Below are 27,684 nucleotides of genomic sequence, written 5' to 3'. Positions count from 1 at the left end.
ATCGTCGTGATCATGATCGTCATCGTCATCATCATCGCCGTCATCGTCATGATCATTGTCGTCGTCATCATCGCCACCACCATTGTCGTCATCATCGTCGCCACCACCACTCATCATCGTCATCATCGCCGTCATCATCGCCATCATTGTCGTCGTCATCACCATTGTCATCATCGCCATCACGCACGAGCGCACACCAAATATACATACACACGCACACTCGCACGCTCGCTCGCACGCACGCACGCACGTACGTGCAGACAAAGATCAACATTCCCCCGTACAGCCTTAGCGGACTGTTGGGGCAAGTGCTGTTAGCGAGCACCAATGAAAGGCCGGCACGGCACACGAGGGGGTGGGTGGCCAGCACCACGCCCGGCCGCCTTTGTCTCCCCAGTGGCGACGTTGACACACACCGCACCAGGCACTCATTTGAGGCTGAGTCGACCTAGGGGAAGGGCCCAGGACCGGTTCAAGAATCGCCACCGTTATTAGCCGTCGGGTCGCCGGGTGCGTAGCGCTAACCGCTGCACCGCCGCTCCCCGCTAAAGATAAAGGCAAAGATCCCACCCAATATAGCCTTTAACAGACTTAGGGCATGTACAGTTAGAGAGCACACACACAAGATAATATAGTCACGTCTATTAATACACACAGTCAATATACATAAACACACGCAGAAGCGCGCACACACACACACACCCGGAGATGTGTCCGCGTGTTAATATAATATTTTCACGCATTAACACAAACACGGTTAAGATATTAACACACATGAAGGCGTGCGCACACACACACGCACGCACAGCGGTGTGTTTTATACGTGCGCGTTTGTAATTTCTATTTTTTGTCCACGTGGTTTAGTGGTAAACAATTGGAGGTGCAGGGGTTACCAGCCCCCTCGCACCCGGCCTTAACGTGCACCTGGCCTGGCACAAGCGCCGTGGTGACGTCACCGCCACTTTAGTGTCGAATGGCGGCTGCTGCTGTTGTGGTCGCTAATGTAACATGTGAACATGTTGACACGCGCACGCAGAGAACACATGAACACACGCCGAGTTGCGTGAATGGTTAAGATACTAACGCAGTAAAATAATTCTCACTTTTATTTTATTATGTTTTAATTTTTATTATTTTATTATTTCCCTTCTACGTGACTTTACCGGAAGAACCAAGAAGATGAATCCCTGCAGTCACGAAAGCTTTAAATCGAAATTTTATTATGTTGTATTTTTATTATTTTAATATTTCCCTTCTACGTGACTTTACCGAAAGAACCAAGAAGATGAATCCCTGCAGTCACGAAAGCTTTAAATTGTATTTTATTACGTATTATTTTTATTATTTTATTATTTCCCTTCTACGTGACTTTACCGAAAGAACCAAGAAGATGAATCCCTGCAGTCACGAAAGCTTTAAATCTAAAAATGCTAACGCGGTATGCGCGTTTTTTTTCTGCGGGTTTCGAGTCACGGCAGAATCAGCGCGTGAGTAGCGGTGTATCGTCATCGTCGTCATCGTCGTCGTCATCGTCGTCGTCATCGTCGTCGTCGTCATCATCGTCGTCATCGTCGTCGTCATTGTCGTCGTCGTCATCGTCGTCGTCATTGTCGTCGTCATCGTCGTCGTGATCATCGTCGTCATCATCGTCGTCATCATCGTCGTCATCATCGTCGTCATCGTCATTGTCGTCGTCATCATCGTCGTCATCATCGTCGTCATCATCGTCGTCATCATCATCGTCGTCGTCGCCATCATCGTCGTCATCATCATCATCGTCGTTGCCATCATCGTCGTCGTCGTCATCATCATCGCCGCGATGCCTCCTTCGTTTGTTGTTGTTGTTGTTGTGTGGATCGGGGACCGTTACGTCGCCACGCGATGCCTGGTGGGTGGTTGCCTGTTGCTCGGACCCGCCAGCAATGTGAGACTGTCCATTGTTCGCTCCGCACCTCCGTCATCGGCCGCCGTCATCGGGAGAAGAGACGGATCGCGCGCGTTGGCAGCGGAGAATTCTGTCGCTCTAAAAGCCGCCATCGATCTCCGATGATCTCCGCTCTCGCTTTTGTTTTTGTCTCCCCTTCGCCCTCCCTCCCTCCCTCGCTCGCTCGCTCCCTCCCACCACCTCCATCACCTCCTCCTCCCGCACCTCCATCTCCCTCCCACCACCACCTCCTCCTGCTCCTCATCCTCCATCTCCCTCATCCTCCATCTCCCCTCCCTCCCACCACCATCTCCACCTCCATCTCCCTCCCACCACCACCTCCTCCTGCTCCTCATCCTCCATCTCCCTCATCCTCCATCTCCCCTCCCTCCCACCACCATCTCCACCTCCATCTCCCTCCCATCACCACCTCCTTATCCTCCACTTCCCAACCCTCCCTCCCTCCCCGTACGACGACGATGGCTCCCGATGGCTCCCGTGGTCGTCGCCGCCGTCACCGCCGCGTGCCCGGGACAGCAAGCCGGACAGGTGGGCACTTTCGCTCAATCGATGCGTCACAATCATCGAAACCACCCTCCCGTCTCCCCCCACCCCCTCCCCCGCTCGAGAGGAACATTCTTAAAGGGACGGGGGCGGGCGGGCGGGCGGGGGGGGGGTGTCCTTCCGTAATTACCCTTCGCTGTTGATCAACGCCTCCCTTCCTCCGCGGATGATGGGTGGTGGCTGTGGGATGGTGGTGGGGGGGGGGGTAGTGGGGGAGGTTCAGCGGCCACGGCCTTCAACGATGTGCGGCGGCGTCGTCGTCTGTGTCGGTTTGTGTTGTCGCGCGAGAAGCCCTTCCACCACAACCACCACCGTCACCACAGATGTGGACTACCTCGCCTGGCACGCGGGAGGTCGTGGGTTCGATCACAACCCTGACGCCTGCTGCTGTACATTTGGAGTGTCTCTCTCTCTCTCTCTTTCCCCGTGGTCGCGTGAGTTTTTCTCGAGGTCCCCCGGTTTTTATCCCCTCCACATTTAGAATCGCTTCGAGATTATTTGGCTCCTGCTGTGCATTTCCACGTGATGACGACGACGACGATGACGACGACGATGATGATAAGCCCACTTCGTTGAGCAATCATTTGTGATCGCCAGGTCGCTTTGTGAAAAATGAGCTCTAATAACTCAGTGGGACATTACCTGCTAAAAAATAAAAAATAAATGGTTTAGTTTTTAAACGGCGTCAGTTTAGTATGTCCGGCAAAAAATTTACTCACTTCGGTTGGCGGGCGACGATCGAAGTGAGGACCTTGACCCTCAAGGGAACGGCGCTACCCCCGTGGTCACCCCCCCACCCCCCCCCGCCACCAACGCACCCACACCAAGCCATCATCGGTGGACCAAACCAATCGCGCTCAAGACGCCGGCATACGGCAGCAGCAGCAGCAGCAGCAGCGTGTTTGGCGCAACGCCCCGTCGCCGGCTCGCGAGCGACGAATGAAAAATCAACGCCACGTGTGAACCCACGTGTGAACCCACGTGCGAACCCACGTGCGAACCCACGTGCGAACCCACGTGCGAACCCACGTGCGAACCCACGTGTGAACCCACGTGCGAACCCACGTGCGAACCCACGTGCGAACCCACGTGCGAACCCACGTGCGAACCCACGTGCGAACCCTCGTGCGAACCCACGTGTGAACCCACGTGTGAACCCTCGTGCGAACCCACGTGTGAACCCACGTGTGAACCCACGTGCGAACCCACGTGTGAACCCACGTGCGAACCCACGTGTGAATCCACGTGCGAACCCACGTGTGAACCCACGTGCGAACCCACGTGCGAACCCACGTGTGAACCCACGTGCGAACCCACGTGCGAACCCACGTGTGAACCCACGTGTGAACCCACGTGCGAACCCACGTGTGAACCCACGTGTGAACCCACGTGCGAACCCACGTGCGAACCCACGTGTGAACCCACGTGGTTGACAAACACCGCTTGAAGGGTTAGCGTGAAGCAGAGGTCGCAAACGGCGCACCAGGGTCGCAATCGGGTACCCGTACCCTACCCGATACCCGGCTACCCGTACCCGGCCGGGTATCGGGTAGGGTACGGGTATTGGGTACCCGATTGCGACCTCTGGGATGAAGCCATGTTGCAGGCGCGGGTGGGTTGATTCTAGGAACTTGAATTGTGAGAAGAGACAAGACGTTGGGAAATGAGTGACAAGCGGTGACTCACCAGTGACTCATGGTCTACCCGTACCCGGCCGCACCAGGGTCGCAAACGGGTACCCGTACCCGGGTATCGGGTAGGGTACGGGTATCGGGTACCCGGTTGCGACCTCTGGCGTTAAGCGCATCGCGGCCGTAACCTCGTGGCGATTCAATCTACACGTCTGATCCTCAGCGACGTCGCTCAACAGATTTGCTTGTTGCGTCGGCTGCGTTCCTCGGGCTTACCTGGTCCTCGGCGTAGGAATGTGGAATTTCCCCCCTCCCCCCCCCCCTCTTTACCGGTTCAGGACCCCCACTGAGCTGTGTAGCTCTTTTGCAGACGCGACCTGGCCACCACAAATGGTAGCCCAACGAAGTGGGCTTATCATCGCGTGGAAATGTGTAGCAGCAAATGACTCTAAAAGCGTGATGTTGATTATAAATGTGGAGGGGAAAAACCGGAGGACCACGGGGAGAACACGCAGACTCCCAACTATACAGCAGCAGGCGTCAGGGTAGGGATTGAACCCACGACCTCCTGCATACCAGGCGAGGTAGTTAACATCTCCTAGCCACCGTGATGATGATGAGAGAGAGACACGCAAACTCCAAATTTACAGCAGCAGGCGTCAGGGTAGCGATTGAACCCACGACCTCCTGCATACCAGGCGAGGTAGTTAACATCTCCTAGCCACCGTGATGATGATGAGAGAGAGAGACACGCAAACTCCAAATATACAGCAGCAGGCGTCGTCAGGGTAGCGATTGAACCCACGACCTCCTGCGTACCAGGCGAGGTAGTTAACATCTCCTAGCCACTGCAAACCAATTAGGTTTGTAACATTTCACCCCGCCCGCGCCCCCCCACCCTCCACCACCCACCCACACCCCTCCGATTTGACGAATTCTTTCACAATTGTTCGTCACGTTTCAATTGAAGAATTTAAAAAAATGTTCATCACCATTTCCCGTCTTTTCTCAATCTGCCTCGGCTTCTCTGGCGCGCCAGCTGTAGGCACCCCGTTAGTCTAAACGCCGCGGCCGTTAGCAATGTGTGTGTTTCTTTCGGCGCGCGGGGGAACGCCCGCGCGATTTATTTCGCGTTCCGCGCGATCGATTTTTAACCGACGGCTCGTCGCGTCCTCCTCCTCCTGCCGTCGGAGGAGGAGGAGGAGGAGGATCGGAACCGCACGAACTCTCTTCTCTCTTTCTCTCTCTCTGCTGAAGCCCCCGGCAGAGGTCGCAAACGGGTTTTGATTCCTTACCCGTACCCGTACCCGGCCGCACCAGGGTCGCAAACGGGTACCCGTACCCGGCCGTACCCGTACCCTACCCGTATCCGGCCGGGTACGGGTAGGGTACGGGTATCGGGTACCTGATTGCGACCTCTGCGATGAAGCCATGTTGCAGGCGCGGGTGGGTTGATTCTAGGAACTTGAATTGTGAGAAGAGACAAGATTCTAGATTTGAAGCTTTCGTGACTGCAAGTATTCATATTCTGAGGTTTTTTCGGTAAAGTCACCTAAGAATAAGAAGAGACAAGACTTTGGGAAGTGAGTGACAAACGGTGACTCACCAGTGACTCACGGCCTACCCGTACCCGGCCGCACCAGGGTCGCAAACGGGTACCCGTACCCATACCCGGCCGGGTACGGGTAGCCGGGTATCGGGTAGGGTACGGGTATCGGGTACCCGGTTGCGACCTCTGAGCCCCGGGCACCGCACCGCATCGCGGTGACCGCCTTTGGAGGGATCTCTGTTCCTTACTGGGAAGCCACTGGAGCGAGGCGCTTTTAAATCATCGAGATTGGAAACTAATTTCTTCAGAACCACCCCACGCACCTCGGATTCGTGCGGTCGGCTACGTGCGGTGTGAAAGAAGTTCAACCATACGTGCCTATATAGACTCGCACAGAGAACCATAGACTCACACAGAGACCCATAGACTCACACAGCAGAGACCCATAGACTCGCACAGAGACCCATAGACACACACAGCAGAGACCCATAGACTCGCATCGAGACCCATAGACTCACACAGCAGAGACCCATAGATTCGCATCGAGACCCATAGACTCACACAGAAGAGACCCATAGACTCGCATCGAGACCCATAGACTCACACAGCAAAGACCCATAGACTCGCATCGAGACCCATAGACTCACACAGAAGAGACCCATCGTTCCTTGTCCTTCCCCCCCGCGCACCTCCGATTGGCGGTGGTGGCAGTGTCGGTAGTGGTGGAGGAGGTGGTGGTGGCGGTGGCGGTAGCGATGGTGGCGATTGTGGTGCCGGTGGTGGTGGTGGCAGTGGTGGTGGAGGCGGTGGTGGTGGCAGTGGTGGTGGCAGTGGCGGTAGCGATGGTGGCGATTGTGGTGCCGGTGGTGGTGGTGGTGGCAATGGTGGTGGCAGTGGCGGTAGCGATGGTGGTGGCGGTAGTGGCAGTGGTGGTGGCGGTGGTGGCAGTGGTGGTGGAGGCGGTGGTCGTGGCAGTAGTGGCAGTGGTGGTGGTGGTGGTGGCGGTGGCGGTTGTGGTGGCGGTCGTGGTGGCGGTAGCGGTGGTGGCAGTGGCGGTGACAGCGCCGTGAAGGACGTCGCCGCTCCCCCCCCTTCTCGCGTCTCTGCCCCCCCCCCCCCGCCTTGGCCGCCACGGCTCCCCAGCGGGCCGTGTCGTGGCGCTCGTTAGGAAGACGGTGATCACGCGCCGCCGTTAGCGGGAGCTGATGGTTATGCAAATGTGCGTGCTGGCACGCGTGAGCTGCTGCCGCCACCCTCCTCCTCACCACCACCACCACCCCCCCTCCTCCTCACCACCACCACCCTCACCACCACCGCCACCCTCCTCACCACCACCGCCACCCTCCTCACCACCACTACCACCATCCTCACCACCACCACCACCCTCCTCACCACCCTCCTCCTCACCACCACCACCCTCACCACCACCGCCACCCTCCTCACCACCACCGCCACCCTCCTCACCACCACCACCCTCCTCACCACCACCCTCCTCCTCACCACCACCCTTCTCACCACCACTACCACCCTCCTCACCACCACCACCCTCCTCACCACCACCACCCTCCTCACCACCACCACCCTCCTCACCACCACCACCCTCCTCACCACCACCACCCTCCTCCTCACCACCACCACCCTCCTCACCACCACCCTCCTCCTCACCACCACCCTTCTCACCACCACTACCACCCTGCTCACCACCACCACCCTCCTCACCACCACCACCCTCCTCCTCACCACCACCACCCTCCTCACCACCACCACCACCCTCCTCACCACCACCCTCCTCACCCCCACCCCCCACCCCCCCACCCCCTCCCCCCCCTCACCACCACCACCCTCCTCCTCACCACCACCCTCCTCACCACCACCACCCTCCTCACCACCACCACCCCTCCTCCTCACCACCACCCTCCTCACCACCACCACCCTCCTCACCACCACCACCACCCTCCTCACTACCACCACCCACCCCCTCCTCACCACCACCCTCTCACCACCACCACTACCACTCCTCACCACCACCACCCTCACCACCACCACCCTCCTCCTCACCACCACCACCACCCTCCTCACCACCACCACCCTCCTCACCACCACCACCCTCCTCCTCACCACCACCACCACCCTCCTCACCACCACCACCACCCTCCTCACCACCACCACCCTCTCACCACCACCCTCCTCCTCACCACCACCACCCTCCTCACCACCACCACCCTTCTCACCACCACCCTCCTCACCACCACCACCACCCTCCTCACCACCACCCTCCTCCTCACCACCACCACCCTCCTCACCACCACCACCACCCTCCTCACCACCACCACCACCCTCCTCCTCACCACCACCACCCTCCTCACCACCACCACCACCCTCCTCACCACCACCACCACCCTCCTCACCACCACCACCCTCCTCCTCACCACCACCACCCTCCTCACCACCACCACCCTCCTCACCACCACCACCCTCCTCACCACCACCACCCTCCTCACCACCCTCCTCACCACCACCACCCTCCTCACCACCACCACCCTTCTCACCACCACCACCCTCCCCACCACCACCCTCCTCACCACCACCCTCCTCCTCACCACCACCCTTCTCACCACCACTACCACCCTCCTCACCACCACCACCCTCCTCACCACCACCACCCTCCTCCTCACCACCATCTTCCTCCTCACCACCACCCTCCTCACCACCACCCTTCTCACCACCACTACCCTCCTCACCACTACCACCCTCCTCACCACCACCACTCTCCTCACCACCACCACCACCCTCCTCACCACCACCACCACCACCCTCCTCACCACCACCACCCTCCTCACCACCACCACCACCCTCCTCACCACCACCCTCCTCCTCACCACCACCACCCTCCTCACCACCACCACCACCCTCCTCACCACCACCACCACCACCACCCTCCTCACCACCCTCCTCACCACCACCACCCTCCTCACCACCACCCTCCTCCTCACCACCACCACCCTCCTCACCACCACCACCACCCTCCTCACCACCACCACCCTCCTCACCACCACCACCCTCCTCACCACCACCACCCTCCTCACCACCACCACCCTCCTCACCACCACCACCCTCCTCACCACCACCACCCTCCTCACCACCACCACCCTCCTCCCCGCCGCCGCTGCCAGCGCCACGGGTGCCGTTACGCGGTGGCGAGCGGCGCGCTGATTTGTGCGGTTGTGGTTTGTGCCCACGGAGTGGGTTTTGTGGTCCGTGAGGCTGTTGTTACTGCTTGTGCGTGCGTGCTCAACGGGGTAGGTAGCGAGCAGGGGAGCGGTGGCGCAGCGGTTAGGGCGCTGCGCTACGTGCGTGCGTGCGCTGTGTACTCAACGGGGTAGGTAGCGAGCAGGGGAGCGGTGGCGCAGCGGTTAGGGCGCTGCGCTACGTGCGTGCGTGCGCTGTGTACTCAACGGGGTAGGTAGCGAGCAGGGGAGCGGTGGCGCAGCGGTTAGGGCGCTGCGCTACGTACGTGCGTGCGCTGTGTACTCAACGGGGTAGGTAGCGAGCAGGGGAGCGGTGGCGCTGCGGTTAGGGCGCTGCGCTACGTGCGTGCGTGCGCTGTGTACTCAACGGGGTAGGTAGCGAGCAGGGGAGCGGTGGCGCTGCGGTTAGGGCGCTGCGCTACGAATCCGGCCGGGAGCCGAGCTCGATTCCCGGTCACGGCCACCGACACCGCCGACGATTATCCGAACCGCTACTGGGCCTTCCCTAGGTCGACTCGGCCTCAAATGAGTAGCTGGTGCGGTGTGTGTAAACGACAAAGGCGTCCGGGCGTGGTGCTGGCCGCCTCCACCCCCTCGTGAGCTGTTCCGGCCTTCAACTGCACTTGCCCCAACGGTCTGCTTACAGGCTATAGGGGGGATCTTTGTCTTTGTGCGTGCTCGTCCTGTTGCACTCAAAGGCAGAGGCGGCGTTGGCGGGGAGCGGTGGCGCAGCGGTTGTCAGCGGCAGCGGTTTGACAAATTCCTCACGCATCTTTAAGCTAAAAACTAAACTTGTTTTTTTTGTTTTTACCAGGTAAGGCCCACTGAGCTACATCGCTATTTCTCAGAAGCGACCTCTGGATATCACAAAGCATCGCCCCAAGGAAGTGGCTTGCCACCATCGCGTGGCAATTTATGGCAGCGATCACAGGGAGCGACGGAGGCACGCAAACTCCACATACACAGCAGCGGGCATTGTCAGGGTTAGGATCGAACCCACGACCTCCTGTACACCAGGCGAGGTAGTTAACATCTCCTAGCCACCGTGATGATGATGAGAGAGAGACACGCAAACTCCACATATACAGCAGCGGGCATTGTCAGGGTCGGGATCGAATCCACGACCTCCTGTACACCAGTCGAGGTAGTTAACATCTCCTAGCCACCGTGATGATGATGAGAGAGAGACACGCAAACTCCACATACACAGCAGCGGGCATTGTCAGGGTTAGGATCGAACCCACGACCTCCTGTACACCAGTCGAGGTAGTTAACATCTCCTAGCCACCGTGATGATGATGAGAGAGAGACACGCAAACTCCACATATACAGCAGCGGGCATTGTCAGGGTCGGGATCGAATCCACGACCTCCTGTACACCAGTCGAGGTAGTTAACATCTCCTAGCCACCGTGATGATGATGAGAGAGAGACACGCAAACTCCACATATACAGCAGGCATTGTCAGGGTTAGGATCGAACCCACGACCTCCTGTACACCAGTCGAGGTAGTTAACATCTCCTAGCCACCGTGATGATGATGAGAGAGAGACACGCAAACTCCACATATACAGCAGCGGGCATTGTCAGGGTTAGGATCGAACCCACGACCTCCTGTACACCAGTCGAGATAGTTAACATCTCCTAGCCACCGTGATGATGATGAGAGAGAGACACGCAAACTCCACATATACAGCAGCGGGCATTGTCAGGGTTAGGATCGAACCCACGACCTCCTGTACACCAGTCGAGGTAGTTGACATCTCCTAGCCACCGTGATGATGATGAGAGAGAGACACGCAAACTCCACATATACAGCAGCGGGCATTGTCAGGGTTAGGATCGAACCCACGACCTCCTGTACACCAGTCGAGATAGTTAACATCTCCTAGCCACCGTGATGATGATGAGAGAGAGACACGCAAACTCCACATATACAGCAGCGGGCATTGTCAGGGTTAGGATCGAACCCACGACCTCCTGTACACCAGTCGAGGTAGTTGACATCTCCTAGCCACCGTGATGATGATGAGAGAGAGACACGCAAACTCCACATACACAGCAGCGGGCATTGTCAGGGTTAGGATCGAACCCACGACCTCCTGTACGCCAGTCGAGGTAGTTAACATCTCCTAGCCACCGTGATGATGATGAGAGAGAGACACGCAAACTCCACATATACAGCAGGCATTGTCAGGGTTAGGATCGAACCCACGACCTCCTGTATACCAGGCGAGGTAGTCAACATCGCCTCTTCCTCCACAGGCGCGGTAACAATTGGCTGCGTCCTCTCTAAAAGTGCCTGAAAACGTCAACGTCTGAAACCCGTGGAAGGAGTTCAACCCCAACCGCCGCAGCCGGTCCACAGCGAATAACCATTTCTCGAAAAGCAACAACGTCAACAACATCAACAAACAGCAAACCGAACCAATCCAGGGCCAGCCGTTTCCCCCAACCCACCCACCCACCCCTCCTCTCACTCTCTTACTTGCTCTCTTTTCTTTTTTACGATCAGAGGAAACAAGAAGATGCTCGGTGTATAGTCGGCACTTTGCTTCGTTCATCATTTCGTTTTTAAATCCTTTATATTAAGTTTGCTTGCTTGCTTGCTTACGACCGTGCAAATCTTTCGGTCGTTTTTTAACCCACTTCCCGTGATCCAATCGAGCTGACATTTTCCACACAGACTCGTTGTGCGTGACAATTAATTTTCGTGAAAATATTTTTTCCTAAATTTTACACTGTTTAGCGAAAATGTTTTTAATATTTAATTACCAATTGCTTAATGCTGGCAGACAATCATCTGACCCATAGGTGGCAGCCATCTCAAGCCAGAGGACGAGAGGACTCTAGCCGCCCCGATGCCACGCATATAAAAGATTTATAGTGAAAAACTTTGTTTTTACGGGTTAATTTTTTTTACGATCAGAGGAAACAAGAAGATGCTCGGTGTAGTCGGCACTTTGCTTCGTTCATCATTTCGTTTAGTTTTTTGTTTTCTCTTCAAGTAGTCCCCATGCAGTGTTCTCGCTAACGGCCGTTTTAATTGCCCCGCTCGCTTAGAGCGGAACACCTTCACGCGACGCAGCCTCTATGCATCTCTGTGGATCTGTATGTCTTTCTACGGATCTCTATGTGTCTCTGTGGGTTTCTATGGGTCTCTAAGCCACTTCGTTGAGCTGTCATTTGTGATAAGCCTGGGTCGCTTCTGGAATAAGAGCTGCGTAGATCACTGGGGCCTTGTCTGGTAAAAGAAAAATTGTTTCATTTAGTCAATGGGTATATATGTACCTCTATGGGTATCTATGTATTTCTAAGTGTCTTTGTGTATCGCTATGGGTCTCTGTGTATCTCTATGGGTCTCGATGTGTCTCTGAGAGTGAGTATATATTTCTATGGGTCTCTATCTTTTTCTATGGGTCTCTATGTGTCTCTGTGCTTTCAGATTATTTGGCTGCTGCTCTACATTCCCACGTGATGATGATGATGATGAGAAGCCACTTTCGTTGAGCTGTCGTTTGCCGATAAGCCAGCGTCGCTTCTGAGAAAGAGCGCTGCGCTACGAACTCATTAATGACCCGAGTTCGATTCCCCGCTCACGGCCAACACCAGCGACGAATATCTGAACCGGTCCTGGGCCTCCCCCTAGGTCGACTCGGCCTCGATCATTAGTAGCGATGTGTAACGACATCGCCACTGGGGAGACGGAAGGCCGGCCAGGGCGGGCGTGGTGCTGGCCACCCACCCCCCTCGTGTACCCACAGTGCCGGCAGCCTTCGCAGGCACTGCTACTCGCTACTAACGGACCTTCCCCCCCCTCACCCAGCAGTCTGCTGCTCAGGCTACGTGGGAGGAACGTTGTCTTTGTTGCTTGCATTGGAAAACGCAGTTTCACCTCCCGGCCGCACCGTGCGCTCTGCACCAGAGGTCGCAAACGGGTTTTGATTCCTTACCCGTACCCGTACCCGGCCGCACCAGGGTCGCAAACGGGAACCCGTACGCGTACCCTACCCGATACCCGGCTACCCGTACCCGGCCGGGTACGGGTAGGGTACGGGTAGCCGGGTATCAGGTAGGGTACGGGTATCGGGTACGGGTAGCCGGGTATCGGGTAGGGTTCGGGTATCGGGTACGGGTAGCCGGGTATCGGGTAGGGTACGGGTACGGGTAGCCGGGTATCGGGTAGGGTACGGGTATCGGGTACCCGGTTGCGACCTCTGCTCTGCACCACCCCTCCCCACCCCCCACCACAGGAAGCGCAGTGACTCGGACCCCACCAAGCCCATCTTGCTGGGAGACGCGCGGCCGGCGGGCCGAGGATCCTCCGGCGGGGGCGGCGCCGGGCCCGGCGGGACGGCGGCGCCGGCGGGCGGCGGTGCCGGCGGCGGTGCCGGCGGTGCCGGCGAAGCGTTCGGAAAGGAGAACGCGGCCGCCTCTCAGCAGCCGACGGACCCCGTGGAGCTGAGACGCATCAACTTCCAGACGCCAGGTGCAGTTGCCGACGATGATGATGATGATGTCCCAGTAGCACAAGCAGCTACGCGTGTAGCTACACATGTAGCAGCTACGCGTGTAGCTACGGGCCCCGCACTTTCAAGGGGCCCCCGCGCGAAATGCTTTCAAGCTATTAATTCCGGTCCGGTGATTCTGCACTTGCTCTATTGCTATAGTACTGTACCGCCTTCGACTTTTACGAACGACCGGGTGTTTGAGGTTAACGATTTGTCGTATGGACTCACACAGCAGAGACCCATAGACTCACACAGAGACCCATAGACTCACACAGCAGAGACCCATAGACTCACACAACAGAGACCCATAGACTCACACAGCAGAGACCCATAGACTCACACAACAGAGACCCATAGACTCACACAGCAGAGACCCATAGACTCACACAGCAGAGACCCATAGACTCACACAGCAGAGACCCATAGACTCACACAGCAGAGACCCATAGACTCACACAGCAGAGACCCATAGACTCACACAGCAGAGACCCATAGACTCACACAGCAGAGACCCATAGACTCACACAACAGAGACCTATAGACTCACACAGCAGAGACCCATAGATTCACACAGAGACCCATAGACTCAAACAGCAGCGACCCATAGACTCACACAGCAGAGACCCATAGACTCACACAAAGACCCAAAAGCTCACACACAGACCCATAGACTCACACAGCAGAGACCCATAGACTCACACAGCAGAGACCCATAGACTCACACAAAGACCCAAAAACTCACACACAGACCCATAGACTCACACAGCAGAGACCCATAGACTCACACACAGACCCATAGACTCACACAGCAGAGACCCACAGACTCACACAGAGACCCATAGACTCACACAGCATAAAACCATAGACTCACACAGCAGAGACCCATAGACTCACACAGAGACCCATAGACACACACAGCAGAGACCCATAGACTCATACAGCAGACCCATAGACTTACACAGCAGAGACCCATAGACTCACACAGAGGCCCATAGATTCACACAGAGACCCATAGACTCACACAGAGACCCATAGACTCACACAGAGGCCCATAGACTCACACACAAACCCATAGACTCACACACAGACCCATAGACTCACACAGAGACCCAAAAACTCACACACAGACCCATAGACTCACACAGCAGAGACCCATAGACTCACACAGCAGAGACCCATAGACTCACACAGAGACCCATAGACTCGCACAGAGACCCATAGACACGCACATAGACCCATCGACTCACACAGAGACCCATAGACTCACACAGAGACCCATAGACTCACACAGAGACCCATAGACTCACACAGCAGAGACCCATAGACTCACACAGAGACCCATAGATACACACAGAGACCCAAAGACTCGCACAGAGACGCACAGACTCACACAGAGACCCACAGACTCACACACAGACCCATAGACACACACAGAGACCCATAGACTCACACAGAGACCCACAGACTCACACACAGACCCATAGACACACACAGAGACCCATAGACACACACAGAGACCCATAGACTCACATAGAGACCCATAGACTCACACACAAACCCATAGACTCACACACAGACCCATAGACTCACACAGAGACCCAAAAACTCACACACAGACCCATAGACTCACACAGCAGAGACCCATAGACTCACACAGCAGAGACCCATAGACTCACACAGAGACCCATAGACTCGCACAGAGACCCATAGACACGCACATAGACCCATCGACTCACACAGAGACCCATAGACTCACACAGAGACCCATAGACTCACACAGAGACCCATAGACTCACACAGCAGAGACCCATAGACTCACACAGAGACCCATAGATACACACAGAGACCCAAAGACTCGCACAGAGACGCACAGACTCACACAGAGACCCACAGACTCACACACAGACCCATAGACACACACAGAGACCCATAGACACACACAGAGACCCATAGACTCACACAGAGACCCATAGATTCACACAGAGACCCATAGACTCACACAGAGGCCCATAGACTAACATAGAGACCCATAGACTCACAGATACCCATAGATTCACACAGAGACCCATAGACTCACACACAGACCCATAGACTCACACAGCAGAGACCCATAGACTCACACACAGACCCATAGACACACACAGAGACCCATAGACTCACACAGAGACCCATAGACTCACACAGAGGCCCATAGACTAACATAGAGACCCATAGACTCACACAGAGACCCATCGACTCACACAGAGACCTATAGACTCACACAGCAGAGACCCATAGACTCACACAGAGACCCATAGACTCACACAGCAGAGACCCATAGACTCACACACAGACCCATAGACACACACAGAGACCCATAGACACACACAGAGACCCATAGACCCACACAGCAGAGACCCATAGACTCACACAGAGACCCATAGACTCACACAGCAGAGACCCATAGACTCACACAGAGACCCATAGACTCACACAGTAGAGACCCATAGACTCACACACAGACCCATAGACACACACAGAGACCCATAGACTCACATAGCAGAGACCCATAGACTCACACAGCAGAGACCCATAGACTCACACAGAAACCCATAGACACACACAGGGACCCATAGACTCACACAGACAACCATAGACTCACACAGCAGAAACCCATAGACTCACACAGCAGAGACCCATAGACTCACACAGAGACCCATCGACTCACACAGAGACCTATAGACTCACACAGCAGAGACCCATAGACTCACACAGAGACCCATAGACTCACACAGCAGAGACCCATAGACTCACACACAGACCCATAGACACACACAGAGACCCATAGACACACACAGAGACCCATAAACTAACATAGAGACCCATAGACTCACAGAGACCCATAGATTCACACAGAGACCCATAGACTCACACAGCAGAGACCCACAGACTCACACAGAGACCCACAGACTCACACAGAGACCCATAGACTCACTCAGAGACCCACAGACTCACACAGAGACCCACAGACTCACACAGCAGAGACCCATAGACTCACACACAGACCCATAGACACACACAGAGACCCATAGACACACACAGAGACCCATAGACTCACACAGAGGCCCATAAACTAACATAGAGACCCATAGACTCACAGATACCCATAGATTCACACAGAGACCCATAGACTCACACAGCAGAGACCCACAGACTCACACAGAGACCCATAGACACACACAGAGACCCATAGACTCACACAGAGACCCATAGACTCACACAGACACCCATAGCCTCACACAGCAGAGACCCATAGACTCACACAGCAGAGACCCACAGTTTGTTGTCCTTCCCCCCCGGCTCCTGCCATTAGCACGGCGGGCTCCGTGTGCACTCACGTGCAGAGGTGGCGGCCTTCGTGAGTGACAGCTGAGCCCGCTGGCTCCGGGCTCTCTTCACGGCGCCGCCGCCGTTACAAACCACGTGGCCCCTTTCGCCGAGTGTGGAGTTGCGCAAGCTTCTGCTTCGCCGCTTTCTTGCGCACAACTCTTACCGTTTGCCATCTACCAGAGGTGTGGACTCGAGTCATGTGACTTGGACTCGAGTCAGACTCGAGTCATGAATTTGATGACTTGCGACTCGACTTGGACTTGCATAACAATGACTTTGTCCCACCTCTGCCATCTACTATTATAGATATTTCATAATTAAAAAAAGATTTTTTTGGTGTGTTCTCTTTTTTTATGAAAAAAAATTTGTGAATTTTTTTTTTTAGTAATTATATTTTTCAAAAAATAATAATCTATTTTTTCTAATATAATTGGACAAATTATATATTTTATTATTGTTTTTTGATATTATCTATATTTATTTCTCTATAATTGTATTTTTTTATAATGTTTATTTTTTCAGAATATTTATTTTTTATAATAAAAAAAATGTGAGAATTTTTGTATTTTATAATTTACTTCGTACATTTTTCTCTAATTTAATTTTTTACCGCCCTCCCTTCCCTTCCTCTCCGCTCTCCTCTGTGTTTGCCCCCCCGCCGACCCCCCCACGTAAACCTGTTTTGCCGCCTCTCCAAGCCGGCGATTTTTCTTGCGAATACTGAAACGGGTAACCCCAGGCGAGGCAGTTAACATCTCCTAGCCACCGTGGTACCCAATCCACGTGACCACCACGCAGAGAGACGGAGAGACGCGCGACAACTTTAAATATTCAAGCGGGCGATGGGTGGTTTGAGATGGCAACCCACGACCTCCTGTATCCCCAGGCGAGGCAGTTAACATCTCCTAGCCACCGTGGTACCCTATCCACGTGACCACCACGCAGAGAGACGGAGAGACGCGCGACAACTTTAAATATTCAAGCGGGCGATGGGGGGTTTGAGATGGCAACCCACGACCTCCTGTATCCCCAGGCGAGGCAGTTAACATCTCCTAGCCACCGTGGTACCCTATCCACGTGACCACCACGCAGAGAGACGGAGAGACGCGCGACAACTTTAAATATTCAAGCGGGCGATGGGGGGTTTGAGATGGCAACCCACGACCTCCTGTATCCCCAGGCGAGGTAGTTAACATCTCCTAGCCTCCGTCGCGCCCCCAAGATGGATTTGCCACACGGCAGGATCACGTGACGGATGGCTAGAGGCAGGCTGGCATCCGTCCAGCAGCGGATCGGCCGAACGTCCCCGGAGCAGGATGCTCTTGATGAGAGCCTTGAGACTCAGTGGCACTCGCCTTCAATGTGACCTCATCTTCAGCTCTCCTTGGGTTCTGTACGTACGTGCGTACGGTTGAACTTCTTTCGCGCCGTACGTAGCCAAACGTGTTAAATCAGAGATACGGAAGGGGGGGGGGGAAGAAACTAAACACAAAAAGCGATTCTAAATCAATGAGTTTTCAAACTAGATTTAAAGGTGCATAGCTCCAGTGGCTTCCTAATGCATGCATGTTGAACTTCTTTCGCGCCGTACGTAGCCAAACGTGCTAATCGGAGGCGCGGGAAATATCGGAAGGAGGGGAGCGTTCCAGACGGCCGCTGAAAGCGCCGCGCGATGCCGGTGACCGTCATTTTTTTTTTTCGATGGTCAGCCACAAGCCGCCGCTGCTGCTGCTGCTGCTAGCGAGGATGACCGGAGTTTGCGTGATGTTGGTTTTCCCTCCTCCCCTGCCTCTCTTCTCTCTCCCTCCTCCTCTCTCCTCCCTTCCTCCCCCCTTCTCTTGTAGTACAGAGTTAGACTGATGGCCTTAATCTAAGTTGTCTTGTGGTTGTTGTTGTTGTTTGACTTGCATCCCACTGGGATATTTGCACAGGGTTGGTGTACGGTGATTTCTTCTGCAATGTTTTGCTGTCTTTTCTTGGATTTTCTGTTTGCACAATAGTCACTTTAAGATGTTTTCTTGTTCGTGTTTTTTGTTTGTTGCGGTTGCACCCGATTCAAGAGCCGAATGGCTCACAGGGCTACACCTAATAAATGAACTTGAAATAAATGAACTTGAAACTTCTCCTCCCCCCTCCCTCCTCCTTCCCCCTCCTCCACCCCCCTCCTCCACCTCCTCCCCCCTCCTCCCCCCTCCTCCTCCTCCCTCCTCTCATCTCTCTCCTCCCTCCCTCCCTCCTCCACCTCCCTCCCTTTCTCCCCCCTTCTCCTCCCTCCTCCCTCCTCTCTCCTCCCTCCCTTCCTCCCCCCTTCTCCTCCCCCCTCCTCCCCCCTTCTCCTCCCCCCTCCTCCCTCTCTCCTCCACCCCCCTCCTCCCTCCCTCCTTCCACCCTCCTCCACCTCCCTCCCTTTCTCCCCCCTTCTACCCCCTCCCTCCTCCCTCCCCCCTCCTCCCCCCTCCTCTCTCCCCCCTCCCTCCTCCCCCCCCTCCTCCTCCCTCCCTCCTCCACCCCCCTCTTCCTCCACCTCCCTCGTCCTACACTTATCGGCCGCTGTCAAGTCTCATTGATCACCCCCCCCCCTGCCCCCCCCGCCCCCCCCCTGCCCCCCCCCCCCCGCCTGCCGACCCCTTGCCCCCTAGGCATGATGAGTCACCCGCCCGTCGCCGTGGAGGAGCTGGCGGACCACGTGGAGCGGCTCAAGGCCAACGACAACATGCTGTTCGCGCAGGAGTACGAGGTGACGCGGACGCCGCTCGCCACAATCCACAACGTCGAGAAATACGACGAGCTATGAAGCTCTTTGTCACGGGGGGGGGTGGGGGGGGGGGAGGGTGGGAGGTCAAAGGCCAAGGCGCAGCCCAGAATGCCTGGCAAGATATCAAAAAGATTGTTTAGTTTCAGAAAAATTTGCAGCGATTTGTTATGTTCTTGGTTCTTTCGGTAAAGTCACGTAGAAGGGAAATAATAAAAGAATATCTATATTTTTTTATTTCCTTTCTACGTGACTTTACCGAAAGAACCAAGAAGATGAATCCCTGCAGTCACGAAAGCTTTAAATCGAGATTTGTTATTTGTTCATCTTCCCGATACACTTTGCATTCCTACCGCGTCGTTTGTTTTTTGCGTTCGTTGCTGATACGTTCGGCGACTCGCCAACGGCAGTCCATCGTCGGCTTCGCCGTGGGGGGAGGACGGGGGGGGGGTTGACCTTCGTCCTTGTTTCTGTCTTTGCAGTCCATCGACCCGGGGCAGCAGTTCACGTGGGAGCACTCGAACCTGGAGGTGAACAAGCCCAAGAACCGCTACGCCAACGTCATCGCCTACGACCACTCGCGCGTGCTGCTGGCGCCCGTCGACGGTGAGTTAGCGGCGCGTTCGACCGACCGACCCCCCCCCCCCCCACCCGCTTAGACTTACACCGCAGTAATGTCACGGTGGCTAGGAGATGTTGACTACCTCGCCTGGTGTACAGGAGGTCGTGGGTTCGATCCTAACCCTGACGTTTGCGTGTCTCTCTCATCATCATCATCACGGTGGCTAGGAGATGTTGACTACCTCGCCTGGTGTGCAGGAGGTCGTGGGTTCGATCCTGACCCTGACGTTTGCGTGTCTCTCTCATCATCATCATCACGGTGGCTAGGAGATGTTGACTACCTCGCCTGGTGTACAGGAGGTCGTGGGTTCGATCCTGACCCTGACGTTTGCGTGTCTCTCTCATCATCATCATCACGGTGGCTTGGAGATGTTGACTACCTCGTTTGGTGTACAGGAGGTCGTGGGTTCGATCCTGACCCTGACGTTTGCGTGTCTCTCTCATCATCATCATCACGGTGGCTAGGAGATGTTGACTACCTCGCCTGGTGTACAGGAGGTCGTGGGTTCGATCCCGACCCTGAGGACGCCTGCTGCTGTATATTTAGAGTTTGTGTGTCTCTCATCATCATCATCACGGTGGCTAGGAGATGTTGACTACCTCGCCTGGTGTACAGGAGGTCGTGTGTTCGATCCCAACCCCTGACGCCTGCTGCTGTATATTGGGAGTTTGCGTGTCTCTCTCATCATGATCACGGTGGCTAGGAGATGTTGACTACCTCGCCTGGTGTACAGGAGGTCGTGGGTTCGATCCTGACCCTGACGTTTGCGTGTCTCTCTCATCATCATCATCACGGTGGCTAGGAGATGTTGACTATCTCGCCTGGTGTACAGGAGGTCGTGGGTTCGATCCTGACCCTGACGTTTACGTGTCTCTCTCATCATCATCATCACGGTGGCTAGGAGATGTTGACTACCTCGCCTGGTGTGCAGGAGGTCGTGGGTTCGATCCTGACCCTGACGTTTGCGTGTCTCTCTCATCATCATCATCACGGTGGCTAGGAGATGTTGACTACCTCGCCTGGTGTACAGGAGGTCGTGGGTTCGATCCTGACCCTGACGTTTGCGTGTCTCTCTCATCATCATCATCACGGTGGCTAGGAGATGTTGACTACCTCGCCTGGTGTACAGGAGGTCGTGGGTTCGATCCTGACCCTGACGTTTGCGTGTCTCTCTCATCATCATCATCACGGTGGCTAGGAGAAGTTGACTACCTCGTTTGGTGTACAGGAGGTCGTGGGTTCGATCCTGACCCTGACGTGTGCGTGTCTCTCTCATCATCATCATCACGGTGGCTAGGAGATGTTGACTACCTCGCCTGGTGTGCAGGAGGTCGTGGGTTCGATCCTGACCCTGACGTTTGCGTGTCTCTCTCATCATCATCATCACGGTGGCTTGGAGATGTTGACTACCTCGTTTGGTGTACAGGAGGTCGTGGGTTCGATCCTGACCCTGACGTTTGCGTGTCTCTCTCATCATCATCATCACGGTGGCTAGGAGATGTTGACTACCTCGCCTGGTGTACAGGAGGTCGTGGGTTCCATCCCGACCCTGAGGACGCCTGCTGCTGTATATTTAGAGTTTGTGTGTCTCTCATCATCATCATCACGGTGGCTAGGAGATGTTGACTACCTCGCCTGGTATACACGAGTCTACGTATTTCTGTCCTCGGCCGTCTTTGTCTCCCCCGGTGGCGATCTTTACTGCACACCGCACCAGGTTACTCATTTGAGGCTGAGTCGACCTAGGGGAGGAGGCCTAGGACCGGTTTCAGATAATCGTCATCGCTGGGTGGTGGTGGTGGTGGTGGTGAGCGGGAATCAATGCCGTGTCGTAGCCGGGGTTCGTAGCGCAGCGCGAACCACGACACGACCCCGCTCCCCGCACGGACACCGGGCGGAGGGGCTGCGTTCGCTTGCCTGTGTGTGTGTGTATGTTGAACTTCGCGGTCATCTCGGTCATCTCGGTCATCTCGGTCAGTCGACCCGTGGCACCTGCTGGATCTGCCCCGTGACCTCCTGCTAGCGGGGGTTCGACACTTCACGTGGCAGCCTCAAGGTGCACTTGGCCTGGCACAAGCGTCGTGGTGACGTCACCGCCACTTAGTGGCGAATTGCGGCGGTTGTTGTTGTTGTTGTTGTTGAACTTCTTTCGCACCGTACAGCGCAGCGCCAGCCACCGTCACCGGCACCACCAGCGGCTACACCACCGCCCCCCCCCCTCCCTCTCCCCCCTCTCGGGCTGTCGACCGCTCTCTCTCTCACTCGCCCTCTTGCTCGTCCTCTCGCTCGCCCTCTCGCTCGTCCTCTCCCTCGCTCTCTCACTCGCCCTCTCTCTCGCTCTCTCGCTCGCTCTCTCGCTCGCCCTCTCGCTCGCCCCCTCGCTCGCCCTCTGGCTCGCTCTCTCGCTCGCCCTCTCTCTCGCCCCCTCGCTCGCCCTCTCGCTCTCTCGCTCGCCCTCTCTCTCGCCCCCTCGCTCGCCCTCTCGCTCTCTCGCTCGCCCTTTCTCTCGCCCTCTCTCTCGCCCTCTCGCTCGCCCCCTCGCTCGCCTTCTGGCTCGCCCCCCTCGCTCGCCTTCTGGCTCGCTCTCTCGCTCGCCCTCTCGCTCTCTCGCTCTCTCGCTCACCCTCTTGCTCTCTCTCGCTCTCTCGCTCGCTCGCTCTCTCTCTCGCCCTCTGGCTCGCCCTCTCGCTCGCTCTCTCGCTCACCCTCTCGCTCTCTCTCTCTCGCTCGCTCTCTCGCTCGCTCTCTCGCTCACCCTCTCGCTCTCTCTCTCTCGCTAGCTCTCTCGCTCGCCCTCTCGCTCTCGTTCTCTCGCTCGCCCTCTCGCTCGCCCTCTCGCTCTCTTGCTCGCTCTCTCTCTCGCCCTCTGGCTCGCTCTCTCGCTCGCTCTCTCGCTCACCCTCTCGCTCTCTCTCACTCGCTCTCTCGCTAGCTCTCTCGCTCGCCCTCTCGCTCGCTCTCTCGCTCACCCTCTCGCTCTCTCTCGCTAGCTCTCTCGCTCGCCCTCTCGCTCGCTCTCTCGCTCTCTCGCTCGCCCTCTCGCTCGCTCTCTCGCTCACCCTCTCGCTCTCTCTCTCTCGCTCGCTCTCTCTCTCGCCCTCTCGCTCGCTCTCTCGCTCACCCTCTCGCTCTCTCTCTCTCGCTAGCTCTCTCGCTCGCTCTCTCGCTCGCCCTCTCGCTCGCCCTCTCGCTCGCCCTCTCGCTCGCCCTCTCGCTCGCCCTCTCTCTCGCCCCCTCCCTCGCCCTCTCGCTCGCCCTCTCCCTCTCTCGCTCTCTCTCTCGCTCTCTCTTTCGCTCTCTCTCTCGCCCTCTCGCTCGCTCTCTCGCTCACCCTCTCGCTCTCTCTCTCTCGCTAGCTCTCTCGCTCGCTCTCTCGCTCGCCCTCTCGCTCGCCCTCTCGCTCGCCCTCTCTCTCGCCCCCTCCCTCGCCCTCTCGCTCGCCCTCTCCCTCTCTCGCTCTCTCTCTCGCTCTCTCTCTCGCTCTCTCTCTCGCTCTCTCTCTCGCTCTCTCTCTCGCTCTCTCGCTCGCTCTCTCTCTCGCCCTCTCGCTCGCTCTCTCGCTAGCTCTCTCGCTCGCTCTCTCGCTCGCTCTCTCGCTCGCTCTCTCGCTCGCCCTCCCGCTCGCGATCGACGCCGCTCTCGATCTCGCGACGCCGCAGGAGCCTTTCAAGGAGTGGTTTTTTTTTTCCTGGCGCACCGTTCAATTAGCCGCTCTCTCTCTCTCGCGCCGCACTTAGTAGGTTCCGGGGCATCATTATCGGCGCGTAACGGCAGCGAGATCGCACGAGCGGCCGCCCGCCCTCCCCCCCCCCCCCGCTCCAGTGCCTCTTAATTACATTTTAATGTGAGTCCTCATTGAATTTCCTCACTTTCCGTGCTTAGCTTTAATTGCGCGGGAATATTTTCTTTTTCCTCCTCGCGCGTTATCTGCAAAGCGGCAGACGTGATTTAGCCTCGGGGAAAGAGAGAGAGGGAGAGAGAAGGAAGGAAGGAAGGGGAAATAAATGTTTTATAATGTAATTTTTGAAACGCGTGTATGTACATATATCTATATCAATCAATTCGTCTCGAATCCCCAACAGTTGCTAAGTTTCTGCGGGAAGAAATGTCCCGACGACACGCACAGAGCAACTCAACGGTAGCCGTCGACAGCAACCGCCCTCAAAGGAAACGTGATGTTGACAATAATAATTCTACTAGAGACCAGAATCGGGTGGATTGCTTCACTCTGCTGGCAAATCTCCCGATGGTCGCTGGGTGATGTAATTACCGGCACTCCGCAAGTTGTTAACGTTGCGGGTTTACTCTCCAACACACTGGTGGGCTGAAGTAGTACACTACACTATACACTACACTACTATACACTACACTATACACTACACTACTATACACTACACTATACACTACACTACTATACACTACACTATACACTACACTACTATACACTATACACTACACTAATATACATTACACTATACACTACACTATACACTACACTACTATACACTACACTATACACTATACTATACTAATATACACTACACTATACACTACACTATACTAATATACACTACACTATACACTACACTACTATACACTACACTATACACTATACTATACTAATATACACTACACTATACACTACACTACTATACACTACACTATACACTATACTATACTAATATACACTACACTATACACTACACTACTATACACTACACTATACACTACACTATACACTACTATACACTACACTATACACTACACTATACACTACACTATACACTACACTACTATACACTACACTATACACTATACTATACACTACACTATACACTACACTATACACTATACTAATATACACTACACTATACACTACACTACTATACACTACACTATATACTACACTACTATACACTACACTATACACTATACTAATATACACTATACACTACACTACTATACACTACACTATACACTACACTATACACTACACTACTATACACTACACTATACACTATACTAATATACACTATACACTACACTACTATACACTACACTATACACTACACTACTATACACTACACTATACACTACACTATACACTACACTATACACTACACTACTATACACTACACTATACACTATACTAATATACACTACACTACTATACACTACACTATACACTACACTATACACTACACTACTATACACTACACTATACACTATACTATACTAATATACACTACACTATACACTACACTACTATACACTACACTATACACTATACTATACTAATATACACTACACTATACACTACACTACTATACACTACACTATACACTATACTATACTAATATACACTACACTATACACTACACTACTATACACTACACTATACACTATACCAGGGGTCTGCAACCTTTAAGACATAAAGAGCCACTTGGACCCGTTTCCGAAGGAAAAAATAAACTGGGAGCCGCAAAACCATTGCAACATTTAAAACAAATATAACACTGCATATATTGTTTCTTACCTTATTGCTATATACAGGATCGTGCAGTCAGCTGTCAATCTGAATAAAAAAAAGGACTTTTTCACTTAACAATGTAAAATATATTTTTGCAAATTAATAGCTAAATTACCTGGTTAATGGGATTTTTGCTCCTGAACCTCAGTGCACAGTGTCTGCACATCAGGGCTGTAAGACGTCACCTTCATTTTCACACAGGCTTGCAAGCTGTCATCTGTGAGGCGTGATCGATGTTTGTTTTTAATATAGTTCATGTTGGAGAAGACCTGCTCACATACATATGTGGAGCCGAAGATCGACAGGACTCCAAATGCATACTTTTTCATGTTTATATAAGTGTTGGGGATGGCATTCCATGTTTCGAATACAAGTTTGTCCTGTTTGGGAACGTTTTCAATATCACTCCATTTATGATTCTGAGCCAGAATGGCCTTCTGACGGGCAACATCCTCAAGAGTAGCGGTCAAGCATTTGAACTTGGACACCCATATATCTTTGTCGGCTATATCGGCCAGTTCCATCTCAAGATCAGGTTGACTTACACCTGCAAATGCAGTCATATTCAATAGGGATGGATCGATCGCCAGGGGAGTGACAGGGAAGGATAATGTCGTTTTTTCCTCTCTGAACTCACAGAATCGTTTCCCAAACGAACTTTGCATTGTGGTGATTGCAGACTTGAAATATTCCAAATTTATCGTATCATGACTTTGTTTGAACTCTCTCAAAGAGGGAAAGTGAGACAGTGTACCTCTCTGTAAATCTTTGAAAAACACTGTCAACTTGCGCTCGAATGCCAAAACCTCCTCCAGCATGTGCAGGGCTGTGCCTCCATTCCCCTGAAGGGTTGTATTTAGCGTGTTTAGATGTGCTGTCATGTCTACCATAAAATGTAATTTTTCCAGCCACTCTGGCTGTTCCAGCTCAGCAAAGGTGAGCTCTTTGCTGCCCAGGAAGGTTTTTACTTCTTCCAAACATGTGACAAAGCAACGGCAACGTTATTGCCTGTCACCGGGCGGGCAGTGTGGAGCGGAGCGGCGACCTGTCAGCAGCGGCAACGCCAGGTGTCACAGTGCGCCTCCTCCCCTCGCTAGCATCCGCCCCGGAGCCGCGGTCAAGGTTCAAAAGAGCCGCATGCGGCTCCGGAGCCGCAGGTTGCCGACCCCTGCACTATACTATACTAATATACACTACACTATACACTACACTACTATACACTACACTATACACTACACTACTATACACTACACTATACACTACACTAATATACACTATACACTACACTAATATACACTATACACTACACTATACACTACACTACTATACACTACACTATACACTACACTAATATACACTACACTATACACTACACTACTATACACTACACTACTATACACTTCACTACTATACACTACACTATACACTATACTATACTAATATACACTACACTATACACTATACTACTATACACTACACTATACACTACACTAATATACACTACACTAATATACACTACACTATACACTACACTATACACTACACTACTATACACTACACTACTATACACTACACTATACACTACACTATACACTACACTATACACTACACTACTATACACTACACTATACACTACACTATACACAACTATAAACTACACTATACACTACACTATACACTACACTATACACTACACTATACACTAATATACACTACACTATACACTACACTATACACTACACTAATATACACTACACTAATATACACTACACTATACACTACACTATACACAACTATAAACTACACTATACACTACACTATACACTACACTATACACTACACTATACACTACACTACTATGCACTACACTATACACTACACTATACACCACACTACTATACACTACACTATACACTACACTACTATGCACTACACTATACACTACACTATACACTACAATATACAATACACTATACACTACACTA

General features: G+C 53.9%; 1 protein-coding gene across 1 annotated transcript in view; it reads left to right on the top strand.

Moving 5' to 3' along the window:
* Positions 1-27,684, top strand: part of LOC144734362 (receptor-type tyrosine-protein phosphatase S-like) — a 232,586-nt gene that overhangs the window by 187,775 nt on the left and 17,127 nt on the right. The window contains 4 exon segments of the mRNA XM_078616477.1: positions 2,462-2,473; positions 13,169-13,404; positions 19,435-19,532; positions 20,030-20,153. Of these exon segments, the coding sequence (XP_078472603.1) occupies positions 2,462-2,473; positions 13,169-13,404; positions 19,435-19,532; positions 20,030-20,153 (470 nt within the window).

Source organism: Lampetra planeri, chromosome 3 (assembly GCF_965212315.1).
Source record: "Lampetra planeri chromosome 3, kcLamPlan1.2.h2, whole genome shotgun sequence".
Classification (NCBI taxonomy): Eukaryota; Metazoa; Chordata; class Hyperoartia; order Petromyzontiformes; family Petromyzontidae; genus Lampetra; species Lampetra planeri.
The sequence above is the reverse complement of the archived record's forward strand: the minus strand, read 5'-3'. Positions and strand labels throughout refer to the sequence as shown.